General features: G+C 42.1%; 1 protein-coding gene across 1 annotated transcript in view; it reads right to left on the reverse strand.

Annotated features, from left to right (window-relative positions):
- Positions 1–18902, reverse strand: part of FREM2 (FRAS1 related extracellular matrix 2) — a 170479-nt gene that overhangs the window by 72788 nt on the left and 78789 nt on the right. Inside the window, exons 5-6 of the mRNA XM_053563919.1 lie at positions 11907–12032; positions 9972–10223 (exon numbers count right to left, since the gene is read on the reverse strand). Of these exons, the coding sequence (XP_053419894.1) occupies positions 9972–10223; positions 11907–12032 (378 nt within the window). The remainder of the gene's footprint in view (positions 1–9971; positions 10224–11906; positions 12033–18902) is intronic.

Below are 18902 nucleotides of genomic sequence, written 5' to 3' on the forward strand. Positions count from 1 at the left end.
AGCAAAGGAAAGATATTAAACAGAGCGAGAGAAAAGTGTCTGGTCACCTATAAGCGAACCCCCATCCAACAAGAAGTAGATTTCTGAGCAAAAACCTTAAAGGGTAGGAAAGAATGGGAAGGAATATTCAAAGTGTTAGAAAGAAAAAAATCTACCACCCAAGGATAGCATATCCAGCAAAATTAAAGATTTGCTCAGATAAACTCTTGGAGAATTAATCATCACTAGACTGGCCCTACAAGACACACTCAAGGGCATTCTAAACTTGGAAGCAAAAGTTTTTGGTATTTACTCTCATGAAAACACAAGAAAGTGTAAAACTTGCTGGTAAATCAAACACACAAAAGAGGAAAGACTCAAATGGTGTTGCTACAGTAAAACGCTAAATCACAATAACAAACAGTAAGAGAAAAGCTGAGAAACAAAGAATATACAAACATTGAGTGTGACCGTAATAAAACCTCACATATCAATAATATCCGCAGATGAAAATGGATTAAAGTCTCTGTTAAAAAGATACAGACTGACTGAATGGATAAAGAAACATGATGCAACCATAAGCTTCCAGCAAGAAAAGCCCCAGACCTGCAAAGACGCATACAGATTCAAAGTAAACGGATGGAAAAAGATATTCCATGCAAATGAAAGCCAAATGTAGAAGGAATGCTGTACTTACACCAGATACACTTTAATAGAAAAATAACAAAAAGAGACCACGTCACTACCTAATAAAAATAAAGCAAGGGGGCGGTGCCTGTGGCTCAATGGAGTAGGGCATGGCTCCTTATGCCAGAGGTGGCGGGTTAAAATCCAGCCCCAGCCAAAAAAACTGCAAAAATAAATAAATAAATAAATAAATAAAGCAAGAGGATATAACAATTCTAAATATCTATCTATCTATCTATCTATCTATCTATCTATCTATCTATCTATCTATCTATCTATCCATCTATCTATCTATCTCCCCAAGACTGGAGCCATCCAGATTCATAAAGTAAATATTACTAGATCTAAAGAGAGAGAGAGAGTCTAATACAAGAAATAGTGAAGAACTTCGATACCCCAATCTCAGCATCAGACAGATCATTGAGAAAGAAAATTGACAAAGAAACTGGATTTGAACTGGACACTAGATAAAAAAGAGCTAATGGGCATTTGTAGAACATTTTATACAATAACCCCGGAATATACATTTTTCTCATCTACACATGGAGTCCTGCCAGGACAGAATATATGGGATGGGCACAAAGTCAGTGTCAATGATTTTTAAAAAATAAAATCATATCAAGTAGTTTGTCAGACCCTGATAGAATAAAACCAGAGATCAATAAACACAGGAACTTGGGAAACTGTACAAATACATGGAAATGAAACAACATGCTCCTTCAAGACCACTGGTTCAAGAAAAAATTTAAGGGAGAAAAAAATTCTTGAAACAAATGAAAACTACAAAATACTGACATTTATTAAGTAAAGCGAAAGAAGTTCTGACAGAGAAGTTTATATTAATAAATGCCTAATCAACAGCAAGACCCTGTCCCTACTAAAGATAGGAAAAATTAGTCAGGTGTGGTGGTGCTTGTCTGTGGTTCCAGCTACTCGGGAGGCTGAGGCAGGAGGACAGCTTTGGCCTGGAAGTTAGAGGTCACAGTATGAGCTATGATGACGCCACTGCACTGTAGCTGGGTGACAGCAAGACTCTGATTCAGAAAAAAAAAAAAAAAGTAAAAAGATTTTAAATAAACAACCTAATGGTGTATCTCAAGGAAGGAGAAAAAGAAGAACAAACTAGACTCAAAATTAGCCGAAGGAGGGCTGGGCAGAGTGGCTCATGCCTGTAATCCCAGCACTTTGGGGGGCTGAGGCAGGTAGATTGCCTGAGCTCACGAGTTCCAGACCAGCCTGAGCCAGAGCGAGACTCCATCTCTAACAAAAAAAGCTGGTAGTGGGCGCCTGTAGTCCCAGCTACTTGGGAGGCTGAGGCAAGAGAATTGCTTAAGCCCAAGAGTTTGAGGTTGCTGTGAGCTGTGACACATAGCACTCTATGGAGGGTGACAAAGTAAGACTCTGTCTCAAAAAAAAAAAAAAAAAATTAGCAGAAGGAAAGAAATAACGAAATCAGAGCAAAACTAAACAAAATAGAGACAAAAAAACAATACATAGTTCCACAAAAGTAAAAGTTGGGTCTTCAAAAGGATAAACAAATGGACTAACCTCTAGGTCAACTAACCAGGAAAAGAAGATGAACTAAATAAGTAAGATCAGAAAAGAAGAAAGAGACATTAGGACTGACATCACGGAAACAGCAAAGGTGATGGGGAGTGGTGTGAGCAGGTGCATGCTGGGGACTGTAGAGACTGGAGGACCCGATACCTTCCTGGGAACGTGCCGGCTGCTAACACTGGATCAGGCAGAGACAGAAAAACCTGACAGTCTAGTAAGAGCAAGATAGACTTAGTGAGAATAAGTCTCACAACAAAGAAAAGCCAGGACCTGATAGATTCCGATGGAATTCCACCAAACACATAAGGAAGAACTAAAACCAATCCTCCAGAAACTACGACAAAAAGTTTAAGTGAAAGGAATGCTTCCAAACTCATTTTAGCAGGTGGTCCCTGTGCTGCTGTCCCACCCTGATCCCCCCCCCCTTTCAGGGCTCTGCTGGGTGGTCCCTGTGTTGCTGTCCCACCATGCTCCCCTCCTCTACCTCCCGTTTAGGGCTCTGTCTGGTGGTCACTGTGCCGCTGTCCCACCCTGACCCCCTCCACTGCAGGGCTCTGCCAGGTGGTCCCTGCGCCACTGTCTGATCCTGCAGCTTGGCCCCTGCAGCTACCATGCTGCCTCAGGCCTGCGGTTCCACCCCAAGGCTCCAACCCGGTCCCTGGGCCCTGTGGCCCCTCCCACAGACTCCAATGTACAGCAGGGCCCTACCGCTCCACAGTCAAGTTTCCAGGACTGCCATGAAGCCAGAGGCCCGATTTGGAGGCTCCCCACTGCCACTGGGCCCTGTGGCCCTGCCCGCAAGGCTCCAGCACTAACCCTGGGCCCTGTGGTTCTGGTTTGCGGCTCCATTGCTGCTGTGGCTTTTCTCCCAGGGCTCAGGGATGCCACCAGGACCCCACAGATTCTTCTCTGAGGCTCCTGGGTATGGGCAGGCTAAGAAGCCCCACCCTCTAAGCCCCAGTACTTTCTTTCTTTTTTTTATTTTATTTTATTTTAGAGACAGAGTCTCACTTTATCACCCTAGGTACAGTGCCGTGGCGTCATGGCTCACAGCAACCTCCAGCTCTTGGGCTTAGGCAATTCTCTTGCCTCAGCCTCCCGAGTAGCTCGGATTACAGGCGTCTGCGACAACACCCGGCTATTTTTTTGTTGCAGTTTGGCCGGGGCCGGACTTGAACCCGCCACCCTCGGTATACGGGGCTGGCACCCTACCCACTGAGCCACAGGTGCTGCCCCAGCCCTCATGCCCCTGAGGCTCCCACCAGCCACCTGGCTGGAACTGTGCCCCTGGTTCAACACTCCACCAGGAACCCAGGAGCCTCTAGCTGCCATGGAGCCTGGACCCAGGTGAAGCAGCTGCCCACAGTGCATATATCTATGAGCACTGCCTAGATAGCCTTGCCCAGCTGTCACATCACCTTTGTGTGGAGACTCAGGCAGCGCAATCTCCCACCACACCAGCTTCCATGGCGAGGGTCTCACCCCGCCCTCAATGTGAGATTCCAACAGTGCCCAAGGGAGACCCCCACGTGAACGAAGACCATCCAGGGCCACATGGACTGTGATAATCCCGGAACCGCTGCACTCCCGCTCTCAGGGCACCCAAGTCTTCCCTGTGGCGTCAGTCTTCCAGAGGAGGTCACAAAGTGCCACCCGGAGACCACTGCTCCTCACTGAGTGTTACAGGAGAGTTCCTAGCAAAAGGGAACAGGTGTGCTGCAAACCTATCTGCCCTGAGCTGAGAAATTTCTGATAGAAAATACCAGGCAGAGAACTCTGGCGGCATGACAAAACAGGCCAATAGAACAACCAGATATTACCCACCATGATGAACAGAACTGTATCCCACACACCAGTACTAATACTGAATGTGAATGGTCTTAATGCCCCACTTAAAAGATATGGACTGGCTGAACGGACGGAAAGCACACCTCAGGTATATGCTCCCAAGAAACACATCGAAACTGCAAGGAGTCACGAGGACTCAAGGTAGAGACAGGAAATAGTATCCCCCACAAATGGAAGCCACAGGTGAGCAGACGTAGGTAATCTCATTAAATCAGTGATGGTAAAGAAAAAAAAACACCACAAGATGCTCATTATTGATGGAAAAGGGAGTTTCAACAATGAGGCAACAACTCTAAATATCAGTATCGATTCACCTAACACAGGAACTTCCAGAGTTAGAAAGCAAATGTTCCGGATCTAAGTGAAGAAACCAACAGTAGCATCACAATAGAGGGGAGGTGACAGAGGACCCAGAGCTCTCTTTCAGCGAGTTGACCTCCAGGCTGACACCTGCAACTTTAACATCCAGGGGAGGAGATCAAGTCTCGGGCTGAGCTTGTGCCATCGGCCGTGTTACGTGGTCCCAGGAATCACTCCTGGGAGGTCACAGTAACCTCACAGCTGAAGACTTAAAATTAAAGCCCTTGGAGCGCTATACACAGCACTTCTTTTGCTAATGATATTTCAAAGAACTATAAAGAAAGAGCATGAGCATCCAGATGGGCACAGAGACTCTGCTGGGCTCGCTGTCGTCTCCTCTCTTGTGCACCATCCTCTCCTTTCCTCTTTGGACGTGATGCTCTTTCATTTTCTCTCTCAGTTCCTTTTTTTTTTTTTTTTTTTGTAGAGACAGAGTCTCACTTTATGGCCCTCGGTAGAGTGCCGTGGCCTCACACAGCTCACAGCAACCTCCAACTCCTGGGCTTAAGTGATTCTCTTGCCTCAGCCTCCCAAGCAGCGGGGACTACAGGCGCCCGCCACAACACCCAGCTATTTTTTTTGTTGCAGTTTGGCCGGGGCCGGGTTTGAACCCGCCACCCTCGGTATATGGGGCCGGCACCCTACCGACTGAGCCACAGGCGCCGCCCCTCTCTCAGTTTCTTACACTGTCCTGTTCTGACTCCTCAGCAACCTTTGTTTTGCTCTCATGAGACCCATGTGCCTCCCCCTTCATTCCTCTGTGCTCTTTCTCTTTTTTCCTTATTCCGAGACTAAACTGGCCATCACATTTTTAAGAAAATAATTGAAATATTTGTTAAATGGCATTAATAATTTTTGCTCTGTATAAGGAAACACTCTTAATGTCTATAGGCTTCCCAGCTGGTACACCAACAGAGAAGATTAAATAACACTTTGTTTTTTCTTTCCTGTGCATTTTGGCTCTTGATTGGGGAAGGTGGAATGCACCTACCTTTCTGATGATGATCAAGTTTGCTATTAACAGATTTGGGGTTTTTTGCTGTGCATTTTGGCTCTTGACTGGGGGAGGTGGAATGTACCTATCTTTCTGATGATCAAGTTTGCTATTAACAGATTTGGGTTTTTTGCTGAGGAATGGCCTGGTCTGAGGATAGGAAAGAATAAATTTGTGCCAGTGAGAACCGAGTTTTGGGTGGGAAGAGATATGAGGCTGTGGGCTGGTGAGGAGTTTATTGCCGTCTATACCTGAGAAGAAAGGGGCTTCTAAATTAGAATAGCAGTGCTGAAAGTAGAAGGGAAAGACAGGTGGGAGCAAACAGCCACCTGCGCACAGCTTCAGATGGATTCAGCAGGGCGGGGTGAATGAGGGAGGAGTGATGAGCAGCTCTGACAGCATTCCTGAAAATGCTGTTCCCAGGTTGGCTCAATCAAAATCCACGGCACCAAAATTTACGACCCCTGGGTTGTGAGGCGAACAACTCTCTGAGCTTCAGCTACCTTAGTCATAATACCACTTGTCCTGTCCACACCATGGACTTGTAAAGCTTAGACAAAGCTCTGACAATAATAAAATGTTATACAAATATTATAATAATAGTACCCTACAAATGGTTCATTTATCACCATGAGGGATGTGTTTCAAAGGCAGAGTGAAAGGCCAGGCCCAGTGGCTCATACCAGCAGTCCCATGATTTGGGAGGCAAGGCAGAAGGAATTTGAGGCTAGCTTGGGCAACACAGTGAGTCTTGATTCTATCTTCAATTCATGTAAATGTATATAATCACATAAATTGAAGGTAGAATCAAGACTTTCTTCAGTCTCCTAATTAAATCATTCCTAATTTTCATCATCAATGTTTTCAAAACATTTCAGTCAAAAAAATATTAAGAAAATAGTTGGGGATGGTGACATGTCCTAGCTATTCAGAAGGCTGAGCTAGGAGGATTGCTTGAGTCCAGGAGTTGGAGGTGGCAATGAGCTGTGATGCCAATGCCCTATAGCCTGGGCAAGAGAATAAGATGCTGTCTCAATAAATAAATGAAAGAAAGAGGGGGGAAGGAAAGGAAGGAAGGAAGGAAGGAAGCAGAGGCATGCATTTGGGGCCCTGATACTGACTTCATTCTGCATTAGCTTTATTAGCTTTGCAAATTCAACTCAGTCACTTAGTCTCTCTAAATCTCAGGCTTCTTACCTGTCAAACAGGGATAATGACGTCATATTTCATTTGGGAAAAGATTCAGTGAGACGTGTGTGTGTGTGTGTGTGTGTGTGTGTATGTATATATATGAAAATGCCTGGCACCCAATAAGTACATTTTTTTTTCCCCATGTTACCTCCCACAGCCATCTGGGAAAAACTTTTTGCCAAACTTTTTACTGAACTAAATTAATCATTAATTACATTTTCCTTTTTAAAATTACTCCTATCTCTTTCTTTCTATAAGAATAGATAGGGCAGTGCCTGTAGCTCAGTGGGTAGGGTGCTGGTCACATACACCAAGGCTGGAGGGTGTGAACTTGGCTCAGGCCAGCTAAACAACAATGACAACTGCAACAACAACAAAAAACATAGCTGGGCCTTGTGGCGCCTGTAGTCCCAGCTACTTGGGAGGCTAAGGAAAGAGAATTGCTTAAGCCCAAGTGTTGGAGGTTGCTGTGAGCTGTGAAGCCACAGCACTCTACCCAGTGCAACAGCTTGAGACTATATCTCAAAAAAAAAAAAAAAGGAATAGATAGGTATCTAGGTAGTAAATAGCATTTATTGTAGACTGTTAGATCTGTTTTGGCTAATATTCAAAATACTTAATCTAAGATTGAATAAAATTAAAACATAGTTTCCATACTCATTTAAATACATAATATAAATATTGTTAAACTAATAAACTAAAGCCACATTTAAAAATCGTAGAGTACTTTACACATGTAGGGAATTATACAACTTTAAGATTGAATCAAGACTTCTTGCAATACCCTTGTCATGAGATCATTTTTAATTTTCATCATCAATGTTGTTCAACTTTTTCAGTCAAAAAAGATATTATTATACATTTCACAGGCTTATTAGAGCAATAGTCACGATAGAATACCAAGGGGTCCTCAAACTACAGCCTGTGGGCCACATGTGGCGGTGTGATTGTATTTGTTCCCGTTTTGTTTTTTTACTTCAAAATAAGATATGTGCAGTGTGCATAGGAGTTTGTTCATAGTTTGTTTTTTTTTAAACTATCGTCTGGCCCTCCGATGGTCTGAGGGACAATGAACTGGCCCCCTGTTTAAAAAGTTTGAGGACCTCTAGAGGCTGGGAGAGGCAGGGAGAGATTTGTTACCAGGCACGAAAGCACAGCTAGACAAGAGGATTAAGTTCTTGTGTGCTACACCACCCTAGCATAACTGCAGTTAACAATGACACATTATTAGGTCTCAAACAGCTGGAAGCAAGACGCTGACCATTTCCAACACAAAGCAATGATCAAGCGTTTGAGCTGCTTCCTTTGCTCTCTGATCCGGCTGCTGTGTCTCACAGGTATGAAAACATCACTACATACTAATATGTACAATTATATGCGTATGTACATTTAGGTATCCTAAATGCGTACAGTTATGATTTTTCCCATTAAAACAAGAAACAACACCAAAAACAAATGGCAAAAAATGAAAAGAAGCCTTAAATACACACAGAAAGGTATCATGTCTGTTATTCTCAAAGCTACTGTCAATCAGTAAGAAAACATGAACAATGTATAAATAGACAATTCAAAGAAATAGTAAGAGCCAATAAAGATAGGAAAAGACAAGAATGATATGCACGTGAGCCAGCACCGTGCCTGGCAGAGGCTGTGCTGTGATGCCTGACGACCTTTCCCTCTCACCTGCTTCTCTGTCACTGAAATATCAAAGACTTTTAGATCATTTTCAATTTTCTGAGTTTTAAGATCACTTGGGATTGCTCAGCCATAAAAAAAATAATAATAAATGGCAGACTAGTATCTTTTGCAACAACCTGGATAGAACTGGGGACCAGTTTTCTAAGTACAGCAAGACTAGAAAAACAAACACCACATGTAATGTATTAAATTGGAATTAACCGATTAACACTCACACACACGTTGAGCAGTGACAGTCATGGAAGCAGGTGGGGGGCTCGTTCAGACCCAACAGTACAGGGCACACTACCCACGTGAGGGGCACACTTACAACTTGGACTGGAAGTGTACAAAAGCAAAAAAGCAATTCATGTCACCCAAACATTTTTAGCCCCATAATAATCTGAAATTTTAAAAAAAAAGATGACTGGGGATGACATGTTTTGCTTGTCCTCCAGCTTCCGTCTGAACTAAAGACACATTGCCCAGTGTCTTCCTCTCTCATCCACCATGGGGAACATTTTTGAAAAATTTTTCTGGTATTTTTGAATTTCGTTTTCAATTGTTTTAGTTTGAAATCCTTCCTTCCTTCCTTCCTTCCCTCCCTCTCTTCCTTCTTCCCTCCCTCCCTCCTTCCTTCTGTCTTTTTTTTATTGAGACAGAGTCTCACTTTGTGGCCCTCGGTAGAGTGCTGTAGTATCATAGCTCACAGCAACCTCCAACTCATGGGCTCAAGCAATTCTCTTGCCTCAGCCTCCCAAGTAGCTGGGATGACATGTGCCGGCCACAACGCCCAGCTTTTTTTTGTAGAGATGGGGTCTTGCTCTGGCTCAGGCTGGTCTTGAACTCCTGAGCTCAGGGCAATCCACCAGGGTCCCAGAGTGCTAGGATTACAGGCCCGTGAGCCACCACACCCGGCCCATGAGAAACATTTTAAGGAAGAGAGAAAATTAGTCCAGTGTTGGGGAATCCCATCTCTCAGTTGACTGCTCTCTGCCTTCCTCACAAGATAATTTACACTCTTTTCTTTCATTCTCTCCATCCTCAAAGAAAAGCACAAGCCACTTCTTAAACTGGGAGGATCAGGATACTTTTGCTCCTTTTTCTATTCTTCTAGACAGAGGGATTAATTCACGGTAATTTTGTTTCCCTGAGGGCAAAGTGATGTAGAAGACACCCCACTCCTTTTCTGGAGCTGGGAGCTGCCCGTTGGAGTTACTTTTCCTTGTATTTACTCGCAATTCATTTAACAGCCTTGTCTGATGGAGCACTTTGTAAAACACATTCAAACACTGAGAATAGTCACAAAGTATAAACTTCTAAAAGCAAAATAAAATAGCAAAAGGAGATCAAACCAAACCAAACCAAAAGGAAATAAATGAGGCTTATCCAAGTTACTTCAGTTCCTCGCCACGAAGTTTTAAGTTTCATCACATAATGGTAAAAGGCATGGAGAAAGAAACTGTCACAAGTGTGACTTTTGCCCGTTGAAACATTAAGTCAAGAAAGACAAATTGACTGAGGCAGCCAACCGTGGAACCCTAATCACACCACAAAATCAAGCACAAAATAAATGTACATGTTATAATTCTTTCAGACTCCCGTTCTTCTGTCCAGAAAGTTGCCTCTGGTGTCGATCTTTCTGGTAAGAAGAATTTGCAGGAAAAGGAGTCCTTACCATCATCTTTGTCGGGCACGATCGTCACCAGAGCCCCGGGGAACTGGGCCCCGATCCTCCCTCCCGTGGGCATGCTCAGAAGGACGTGGAAGGTCTCCGTGTCCTCATGCAGGGAGTCATCAATGACAACTATCCGGCAAGCCTTCTCCTGCTCATCTCTGTCAAAGCGGATGACACTGGTGTGGTCCTCAGGCCTGGATATGTAATCAGAATAAGACAACACTGAAGTGGGCACAGTTCCGGTGGCCGTTCCTGGAGGCAGAGAGAATCCAAAAGGTTTTCAGTAGGACATATGACAGGGGTGTGTCCAGAAACTCAGCATTTTAAAGGTCGCTTCCTGCATGTGAACAGCCCCATAAGTTTGACAGCAACTGCATGTTGTCCTAGTGTCAAGAGCCCACTTCAGAACAAAACTCTGAATTCACCTCGAGCTTATGGTGAATACTGGATTTCAAGTGTTCTCTCCTGTCCCTCCTGCCACTGGACCTTTAGGTCAGCAGAACATTACAAAACATACCTCCTACCATTCAAACGCTTCCCAGGTACAGGCAGTCTGCCCAGAGCTTCACAGACTCACCTCGTCAATCCTCTCAAACTCTCTACTCTGTTTTTCAGATCTGGTGGCTGAGATGTACAGAAATCAGACCACTTGCTCTGGACTCACAGCCCAAGGCTGACCCTGAAATCCGGTTTTAATCATTACTCTGTACTGACCTTCAAACATATGAATGAGAATTTTAATGAAAGCCTGCTCAGATAGCAACAAGGTATCTGACATTTTCTGTTGCATTCTTAGAAAATCTACTTACTTGCTAGAAAGGTGTTTAGTATATTAATAAATATTACATAGTAATATAATTTTTTATTACATAAAATCACCTTTCATAGGATAGATACTAATGAGGAAAACAAATATTTTGATATTTCTTTGAAAGGAGTTTCAAACTAGCATCACTTCATCTGTTTTCTTTTAAATAACTTCTTTCTATTGGAGCAAGCTTGGGTGGGCTTTAGTTCCCTGCAATCCAAAAAAGACTTGAGTAATACAGTAAGTGTTCGAGTGTCAACAGAAACGTTTGGGGTAAGCAGCGGCAGAGGCCTTCCAGGCTCCCTTGAAGGAGCCTTCAAAGCCCTCTGACGAAAGACTTACGGATCCATGTTCTTTTTTTAAAAAAAATAGTAACATATACCCCTTATGTCAAAGCGTAATGGCTCTAAAATGTTAAAGAGTCTTTTATATCATTAGGGCTATTTTGTGTTTTCGACCAAAGTACATTACTTAAACATTAATTTTTAATTCAACTCGTTAATATGTCGTTATATTGCATCTTCATTTATAAGTGAAATATGTTTGTAATTTCCCCTTTATAATGATATATTTTCTCCAATTTTAATATCAGGTGTATCCAGATGAAGTAGTTCTTCTTTTTCTATTGTCTATAAGATTCGGCATGATCTGTTTTTTGAAATTATCTTTTACTTTTATTTATAAATATTAGTTGTCTATTTTTTGAGACTTTGGAAAAAAAATAATAAGAGGAAGTTAAATGATGACTCCATACCGAACTTCGGAGTCAAAGCTTTCTATAAGAGACATACTCTTATCTGACAATGTGAATGTTACTTTCTTAGCATTATTATTATTGTTGCTTAATATTTTGATGCAGCAATCGTCTGATTTCTTTTCTGAATGTATTTATCTTTGTTGGTTCTTTATGAGGTTTTTGTTTCTAGTCCTTATCTTAAACATTGTTATTGTTATTAAATTTTCAGCCTTTTTAATTCTGTGAAGGCAAAATGTTGAAACCTCATAAACACATGTATATGTAAAAAAAAAAACAAAAAAGAGCCTCTTATGTCATGAGGGCTATTTTGGGTTTTCTTCCTCCCCGCCTCCCTCCCCCATAGTATATATTTTTTGGCATATCCAGCTACCTTGTTGGGTGTAACAGATGACCATTAACTCCTGGCTGACATCTCCACTTCTCCTGATAGGAATGAACAGCTCACCAACATCTTCTTCAATGGAGTATTCAGACTGGGGAATAAATACGGTAGATTCTAAAGAGAAAACACAATCATGATGACTACTATTTTTGTCCAAGCTTCTTATCTCAGAAACAATCTATGCAATTAACTTTAGCTAATGATTTTCTTCCCCCCTCTTGCATATTCTTTCAGAATAACAGTGTGAGGAAAAGGTGGGATGGACGGGAGGGCAAAAGAAATGGATAAGCGTATGGAGGCCCTGGGCCAGTGAAGTTTTAAAGCTAGAAACAAAACCCCACGTGCTTTTTTCTATAGTAATTGCTTTTTTCTTCAATTAATCAGTGCTGCTGACACAGTCCCTGTTAAGTCCAACTTTCTTTTCTTTACAAAGATTAATACCTTCCCTTGAAGTAGAATTGGAGAAGTGGAGGTGACCTCAGAAATCATCTTGTCCCACCTCTTACTTTCCGATGAGACTGCTCAGACTCATAAACTTATTTGCTAATGATCTTTACTGGTTGAGTGGAGATGAGAATTCACATCTGCAAATGTTTACTTAATTGTTATTCCACCCCAAATGTGTTCCTTTTGGACAAATCATGATTAAAAGTATAATAATACATTGTTCAACACTTTTATAAAACAACTGTTCCTTTAGAATTTATAAGTCTATTTATCAGCTGTAAGGAATATTTTCATGGCTTCCCTCTTCCCCCAGCAGAGTGACAGTAGCACATTATATTTATATATTACCACACGTCTCAAGGGTTCATTTTTCTTTTTTTGCAGTTTTTGGCTGGGGCTGGGTTTGAACCCACCACCTCTGGCATAGGGGGCCTGTGCCCTACTGCTTTGAGCTACAGGCGCCGCCCAAGGGTTCATTTTTTAATGTAGTTGAAAGGTACACTAAATAATAAACATGGCATAAATAAATTCTTTTTTTTTTTTTTTTTTATTGTTGGGGATTCATTGAGGGTACAATAAGCCAGTTACACTGATTGCAATTGTTAGGTAAAGTCCCTCTTGCAATCATGTCTTGCCCCCATAAAGTGTGACACACACTAAGGCCCCACCCTCCTCCCTCCATCCCTCTTTCTGCTTCCCCCCCCATAAACTTAATTGTCATTAATTGTCCTCATATCAAGATTGACTACATAGGATTCATGCTTCTCCATTCTTGTGATGCTTTACTAAGAATAATGTCTTCTACTTCCATCCAGGTTAATACGAAGGATGTAAAGTCTCCATTTTTTTTAATGGCTGAATAGTATTCCATGGTATACATATACCACAGCTTGTTAATCCATTCCTGGGTTGGTGGGCATTTAGGCTGTTTCCACATTTTGGCAATGGTAAATTGAGCTGCAATAAACAGTCTAGTACAAGTGTCCTTATGATAAAAGGATTTTTTTCCTTCTGGGTAGATGCCCAGTAATGGGATTGCAGGATCAAATGGGAGGTCTAGCTTGAGTGCTTTGAGGTTTCTCCATACTTCCTTCGTATTGGCACAAAAACAGAGACATAGACACTTGGAATCGAATTGAACACCAAGAAATGAAAATAAATTCTTAAAAAATGCAGTCACTGTGTAAAACTGTTAATAACTGTCTATAAATAGTTCAATAGTTTGGTTGCAAAACCCAGACACAGGCTCTGGGATGTGGGAATCTGTTTCACTGATAGTCTCACGCTCACACAGAAAATGTTTCATGATTATTTTTAAAACAGCTGCCCCCAGTATGTTTGATGATTATACAAGACTGCTGAACAGTGGGTACCGCCCTGGTACCGCACCCTGCTCCACCCACTGCGCGCCCAGGAGCCGGCTAGCATGAACTGAACTGCGTCTACCATTTCCCTCGAGCTCTGGCCTCTGGCTGGGCCAGAGGGGAATACAGGAAAGGGATTACAGGGGAGGAACAGAGCGATCAGGTCAGGCATTTAATCCTCTCGTGCCCCTCAGGTTTCAGAGCTGGGCGCACTCCCAGCTCACTCTGCACCCTCACCCAGCTTCCTGCCCCAGTGTCCCTGGGCCTCGAGGTAGTGGTGGTGCTGTTCTCTCTCCCTCCTACAAACAAAACCCAACAGGCTTGTATCTGTAGTAATGGGTTTTGGTAAAGCAAAGGGAACACTCTACCACGCCTGGGGGTTCACAGAGTGTTCTCACCTTTGTGAAATATTCATGTGATTAAATTATTTTTAGATTATTCATTTTCAGTATGTCATTTGTTTTTTATTCTCCACCCCCCTCCGAACTCTGATTGATAAACTTATTTTTAAAAATACCCCTATTTTAGGCTTGGCACCTGTAGCTCAGTGGCGAGGGAGCCAACCACATACACTGGGGGGCTGGCTGGTTCATACCCTGACTGGGCCTGCAAAACAGCAACGATGACAACTACCAAAAAAAAAAAAATAGCCAGGTGCTGTGGCAGGTGCCTGTAATCTCAGCTACTTGGGAGGCTAAGGCAAGAGAATTGCTTAAGCCCAAGAGTTTGAGGTTGCTGTGAGCTGTGACGCCATAGCACCTACTGAGGGCGACAAAATGAGACTGTCTCAAAAAAAAAAAAAAACATATTTTAAAAAATCTGTGAACGTAAGTGTTTATAACTAATTATTTATCAAGTATCGATTAGTTGACTTCAATTCTTCACTGTACTAGGCAAAGGGGAGAGAGAAGTGACAAAGTCTTGGCCTCATGGAGTTTTCATTCTAGCTCATGGGTGGGGAAGAGAAAGAAAATAAACACACAAGAAAATACATGGTGTATCAAGAGACAAAAAAAGATATGAAGAAAATAAAGTGTGCTGGGGTGTCAGGGAGTGCTGGGACTGGCACGTGAGGCTGGAGGGGTCTGTGCCACACAGAAAAGTCACAGGAAATCTCTCTGAGAAAGTTATCCCTGAGCTGACATCGGAAGGCAGAAATAAGATGTTATATGGGAATAACTTAGAGAAGAAGTCCAGGCAAAGAATGTGTAAGTTAAAAAGGCCCCAGCAAGGTTGTGCCACATGTACACAAGGACAGCCAGGAGGCTGTCAGGCTGGGGCAAATTGGGCTGGGAGGAGAGGGTGAGATATGAGGCTAGAGACACGGTGGTGGGGTGGGTGGCAGATCACCCCTCAGGGCTACGAGTTACTCAGTAAGATACGGAAATAAACAAACACTGCCCAATAGGATGTGAACCAGCAAAGGCTGCTTATTCAGCAATTGCTACAGCAACAGAGTCAGCTGCCATCATCAGGTTTTGACAAAGACTCAAAGGCTCTCAAGTGGAGCAGCTCCCAAGCTGGCCGAGGCTGACAGTTGCTGCTGCTGGCAAAACTAGGTGGGCCATGCTCTTGTTCTGCAACATAAGGAGTGCCAGGGACGACCTCAGGGCAAAGGCGAGGCCGGAGATGAGAGCAGCAGCGCTGAGGGCTCACTGTGCCCCTGCCCATCTGTGCCCATCTGTCCTCCAGAGGAAGACACGGGGGTGCCCTCCAGGGGCCTCCTCTTCTCTGCATGGAGGAGGAGAGTTCCCAGGAGAGGACAGGGGCACTGCAGGGCCGTCTGGAGCTGAGAGAACAGATTTCAGAAGAGCAGGAACCAGAATAAGAACTCTGGCAAAACAAACAAAAATACCCCAAGCTGTTTGACATTACCAAAGGATTACACCAGGAAAACTAAAAAATACTGATGAAAGAAATCACAGATGACACAAACAAATGGAAAAACCTCCCTTACCCATGAAGGGGAAGGTAGAATCAACATTGGTGAACTGTTCATGCTACCTGAAACGATTTAGAGGTTCAAAGCAATCCCCATCCAAATACCAACATTGTGTTTCACAGATCAGAAAAAGTAATTCTACACTTCATTTGAAACCATGAAGGATCCCAAATAGCCAAAGCAATCTTAGGCAACAACAACAAAAAACCCAAAAAAATAAAAACCAAAAAAAAAAAAAAAAAGCAACCCCAGAACCTGTTTGATACTCCCAAATGATCATGCCAACAAATCTGGAGGCATCACATTGCCTGACTTCAAATGATACTATAATGTTATCGTAACCAAAACAGCATAAAAATAGAGACATAGACCAAGGGAACAGAATAGAGAATCCTGAAATGTCTCTCTGTCTACAACCAACTGATCTTTGACAAAGCAGATAACAATATACACTGGGGAAAAGGGGTCTTATTCAATTAGTGGTGCTGGGAAAACTGGTTAGCCATGGGCAGAGGAATGAGGCAGAATCATTCTATCTCACCATATGTAAAAATTAGTTCAAGATGGATAAAAGAATTAAATGTAAGGCATGAAACCATAAAAACTCTAGAAGAAAACATAAGAAAATCTGTTCTAGATACAGGCCAAGCCAAGAATTTATGACTAAGACTCCAAAGGCAAATACAGCAAAAACAAAATAAACAAATGTGGTTTAATTAAATATTTGAACAACAAAGGACATAATCAAAAGAGTTAACAGACAACCTACAGAATGAGAGAAAATATTCACAAAGGGTGTAGCTGATAAAGAGCTAATATCCAGAACCTGTAAAGAACTCAAATCAGCAAGAGAAAATACCATTAAAAAGGGGGCAAAAGATATGAACAGAAATTTTTCAAAAGAACACAGATGAATGGCAAACAAATCTATAGAAAAATACTCAACATCACTAATCATCAGGGAAATGCAAATTTAAAAAACATGACAAGATACCACCTTATCCGGTCTGAATGATCATGATTTAAAAGTCAAACATAATAGATGTCGGCACAGGTGCAATGAAAAGCAGCCCTTCTACACTGTTGGTGGGATTTCAAATTCGTATAGCCTCTATGGAGCACTAGAGATTAGCACAATCTCTGTGGAGATTCCTCAAAGAACTAAATATAGACACACCGTTTGATTCAGCAATCCCACTTCTGAGTACCTACCTAAAGGAAAAGAAGTCATTGTATCAAAAGGCACTTGTAGTTGAGTGTTTACTACAGCACATTCACAATTGCAAAGGTGTGAAATCAGCCTGAGTGCCCATCAATTCATGGGTAGATTAATACAATGTGGTTTATATTGCAAATTCAAAAAATAAAGAGATGAGTGAACACAGACGCCACTACAAAAAATACAGTGAGTGCTGAGGAATATTCAAGTGAAAATATTAATTGAGAGGTTCTTTTTATTAACTTATGGAAACTCACTCTGATATCATCTAGGTTTTGGCATTCTTTGGGTCTTGGAATTCATGACATTAGCATGAAATATTACTGAAAGCCTGATTTCTGTATTAGGGTTTATTATGTGCCGAAACGTTGTCACCAATAGACTCATGTGTTGGAGCCCTAATCCCCAGTGTGGTATTTGGAGATGGAGTCTTTGGAGGTGGTTAGGGTTACATGAAGTCACCTGGGTGGGGTGCTTAAGATGAGATTAGTGTCCTCATAAGAACAGGAAGACAGAGATCTCTGAGCATGCACAGAGGAAAAGTCTTGTGAGGATATACTGGGAAGGTAGCTATCTGTAAGCCAGAAAGAGGCCACTTCAGCAATTACCAAATCTACCAGCAGCTGATCTTGGATTCTCCGGCCTACAGAACTGTGGGAAATATATGTTTGTTGTTTAAGGAAGCCCAGTTTATGATACTTTGTTATAGAAGCTAAGCTTATGAAGTCAGGGTTGATTATATATATTTACTCCATACTGCTAGTTTATACTGGCCAGTGTTTTTCAAATAAGTTATTCAGAAACATTCCATATTGGGATTTTAATAGCCCCCTTTAAGATTTAAAGCTCCAAGTACCTGAGTTTTTATTCCATGGTCATTCCATTCCTGTGATCCAGGTAGGTTTGGTTCAACAAGGTGGGACTTCTTGCCAGTGCCAGCAAGTTTGAATTATATATAAAAAAGAAAACTGGGTGTCTAGGCCATGCCCTTTGCTCTAGAATTCACTCCTACAGTTGATCTGACAGATACCAAACAAGCCCAGGATCAAGTTCAGGTACTCTGTTGACCTAACTTCTATAAGAAACGTGTCGTCTGTGGGGGGAATCAGAACAGGGCTTCAGAGAGACAAAGACGGTCTTCTCTGGTGACTTTGCTGTTCACATTCTTTCTCAGCTTCACTTTATACACAGAGATGTTGTATACGCAGCCTGCTTTATGTAAGCAGAGCTCTGTAAGACGAAAAGTCCTAAAGGTGGCATTTTTGTATTAGCCTTAAAATGATTTGTGAGCACACATGGAGTTCCTGAGAGCTGAAGCAAGGGGGCTACATTACAGAACTAGTAGACTCCCACCAGGAAGAGGCCATGGTTAAAAACTGACCGTAGTGTTATCTTTTCAAATGTTAACGGCTATTCCCATGTGGTAGAATGAAAATGACATTTAAGAAAATTAATAGGCTTCTTTGCACCACGTCATTTTCTGTTTCAATTACTCATTCGCACGGGTCTCCCTCTAACCTCCCACGTCTTCGACATAAGGAATTGTATCGTGTTATCTTTGTTCCTCAATATACAGGGCTGTACGCAGCACAAATACGAGCTGGATACTTTTGTTATGCAGGAAAAACATCCCTCATGACATGTTCAAAACGAATATGCAAAGGAAGAGCTCACAGGTTAGTGGTTCCCAGGGCCAGTGAGGTTTTTATACATCTATTATATGTAAAAAGCTGGAGAGAGAGTACAGAAACAATCAAAATTTTGAAATAGATAGGAGAGCCAGCTTTGCTGTGGGGAAAAAGTTATTTAATTTTTAAAAAGGAAATCTAACATTATTTTTGTATCCTGCTTTAGGCTTTATAGAACGTGTTCACAGGAATGCTGCTGCATGAGAATTAGTAATTGTTCCTATCTTGTGCATTAGGAAACTAAATCTTAATAACAAATGTTTGATTTAAGCTCATGTAACCAGAAATAGCAGAGCTGGGAATTAAATCCAGGCCTTGTAATTT

This window comes from Nycticebus coucang, chromosome 15 (assembly GCF_027406575.1).
Source record: "Nycticebus coucang isolate mNycCou1 chromosome 15, mNycCou1.pri, whole genome shotgun sequence".
Taxonomy (NCBI): Eukaryota; Metazoa; Chordata; class Mammalia; order Primates; family Lorisidae; genus Nycticebus; species Nycticebus coucang.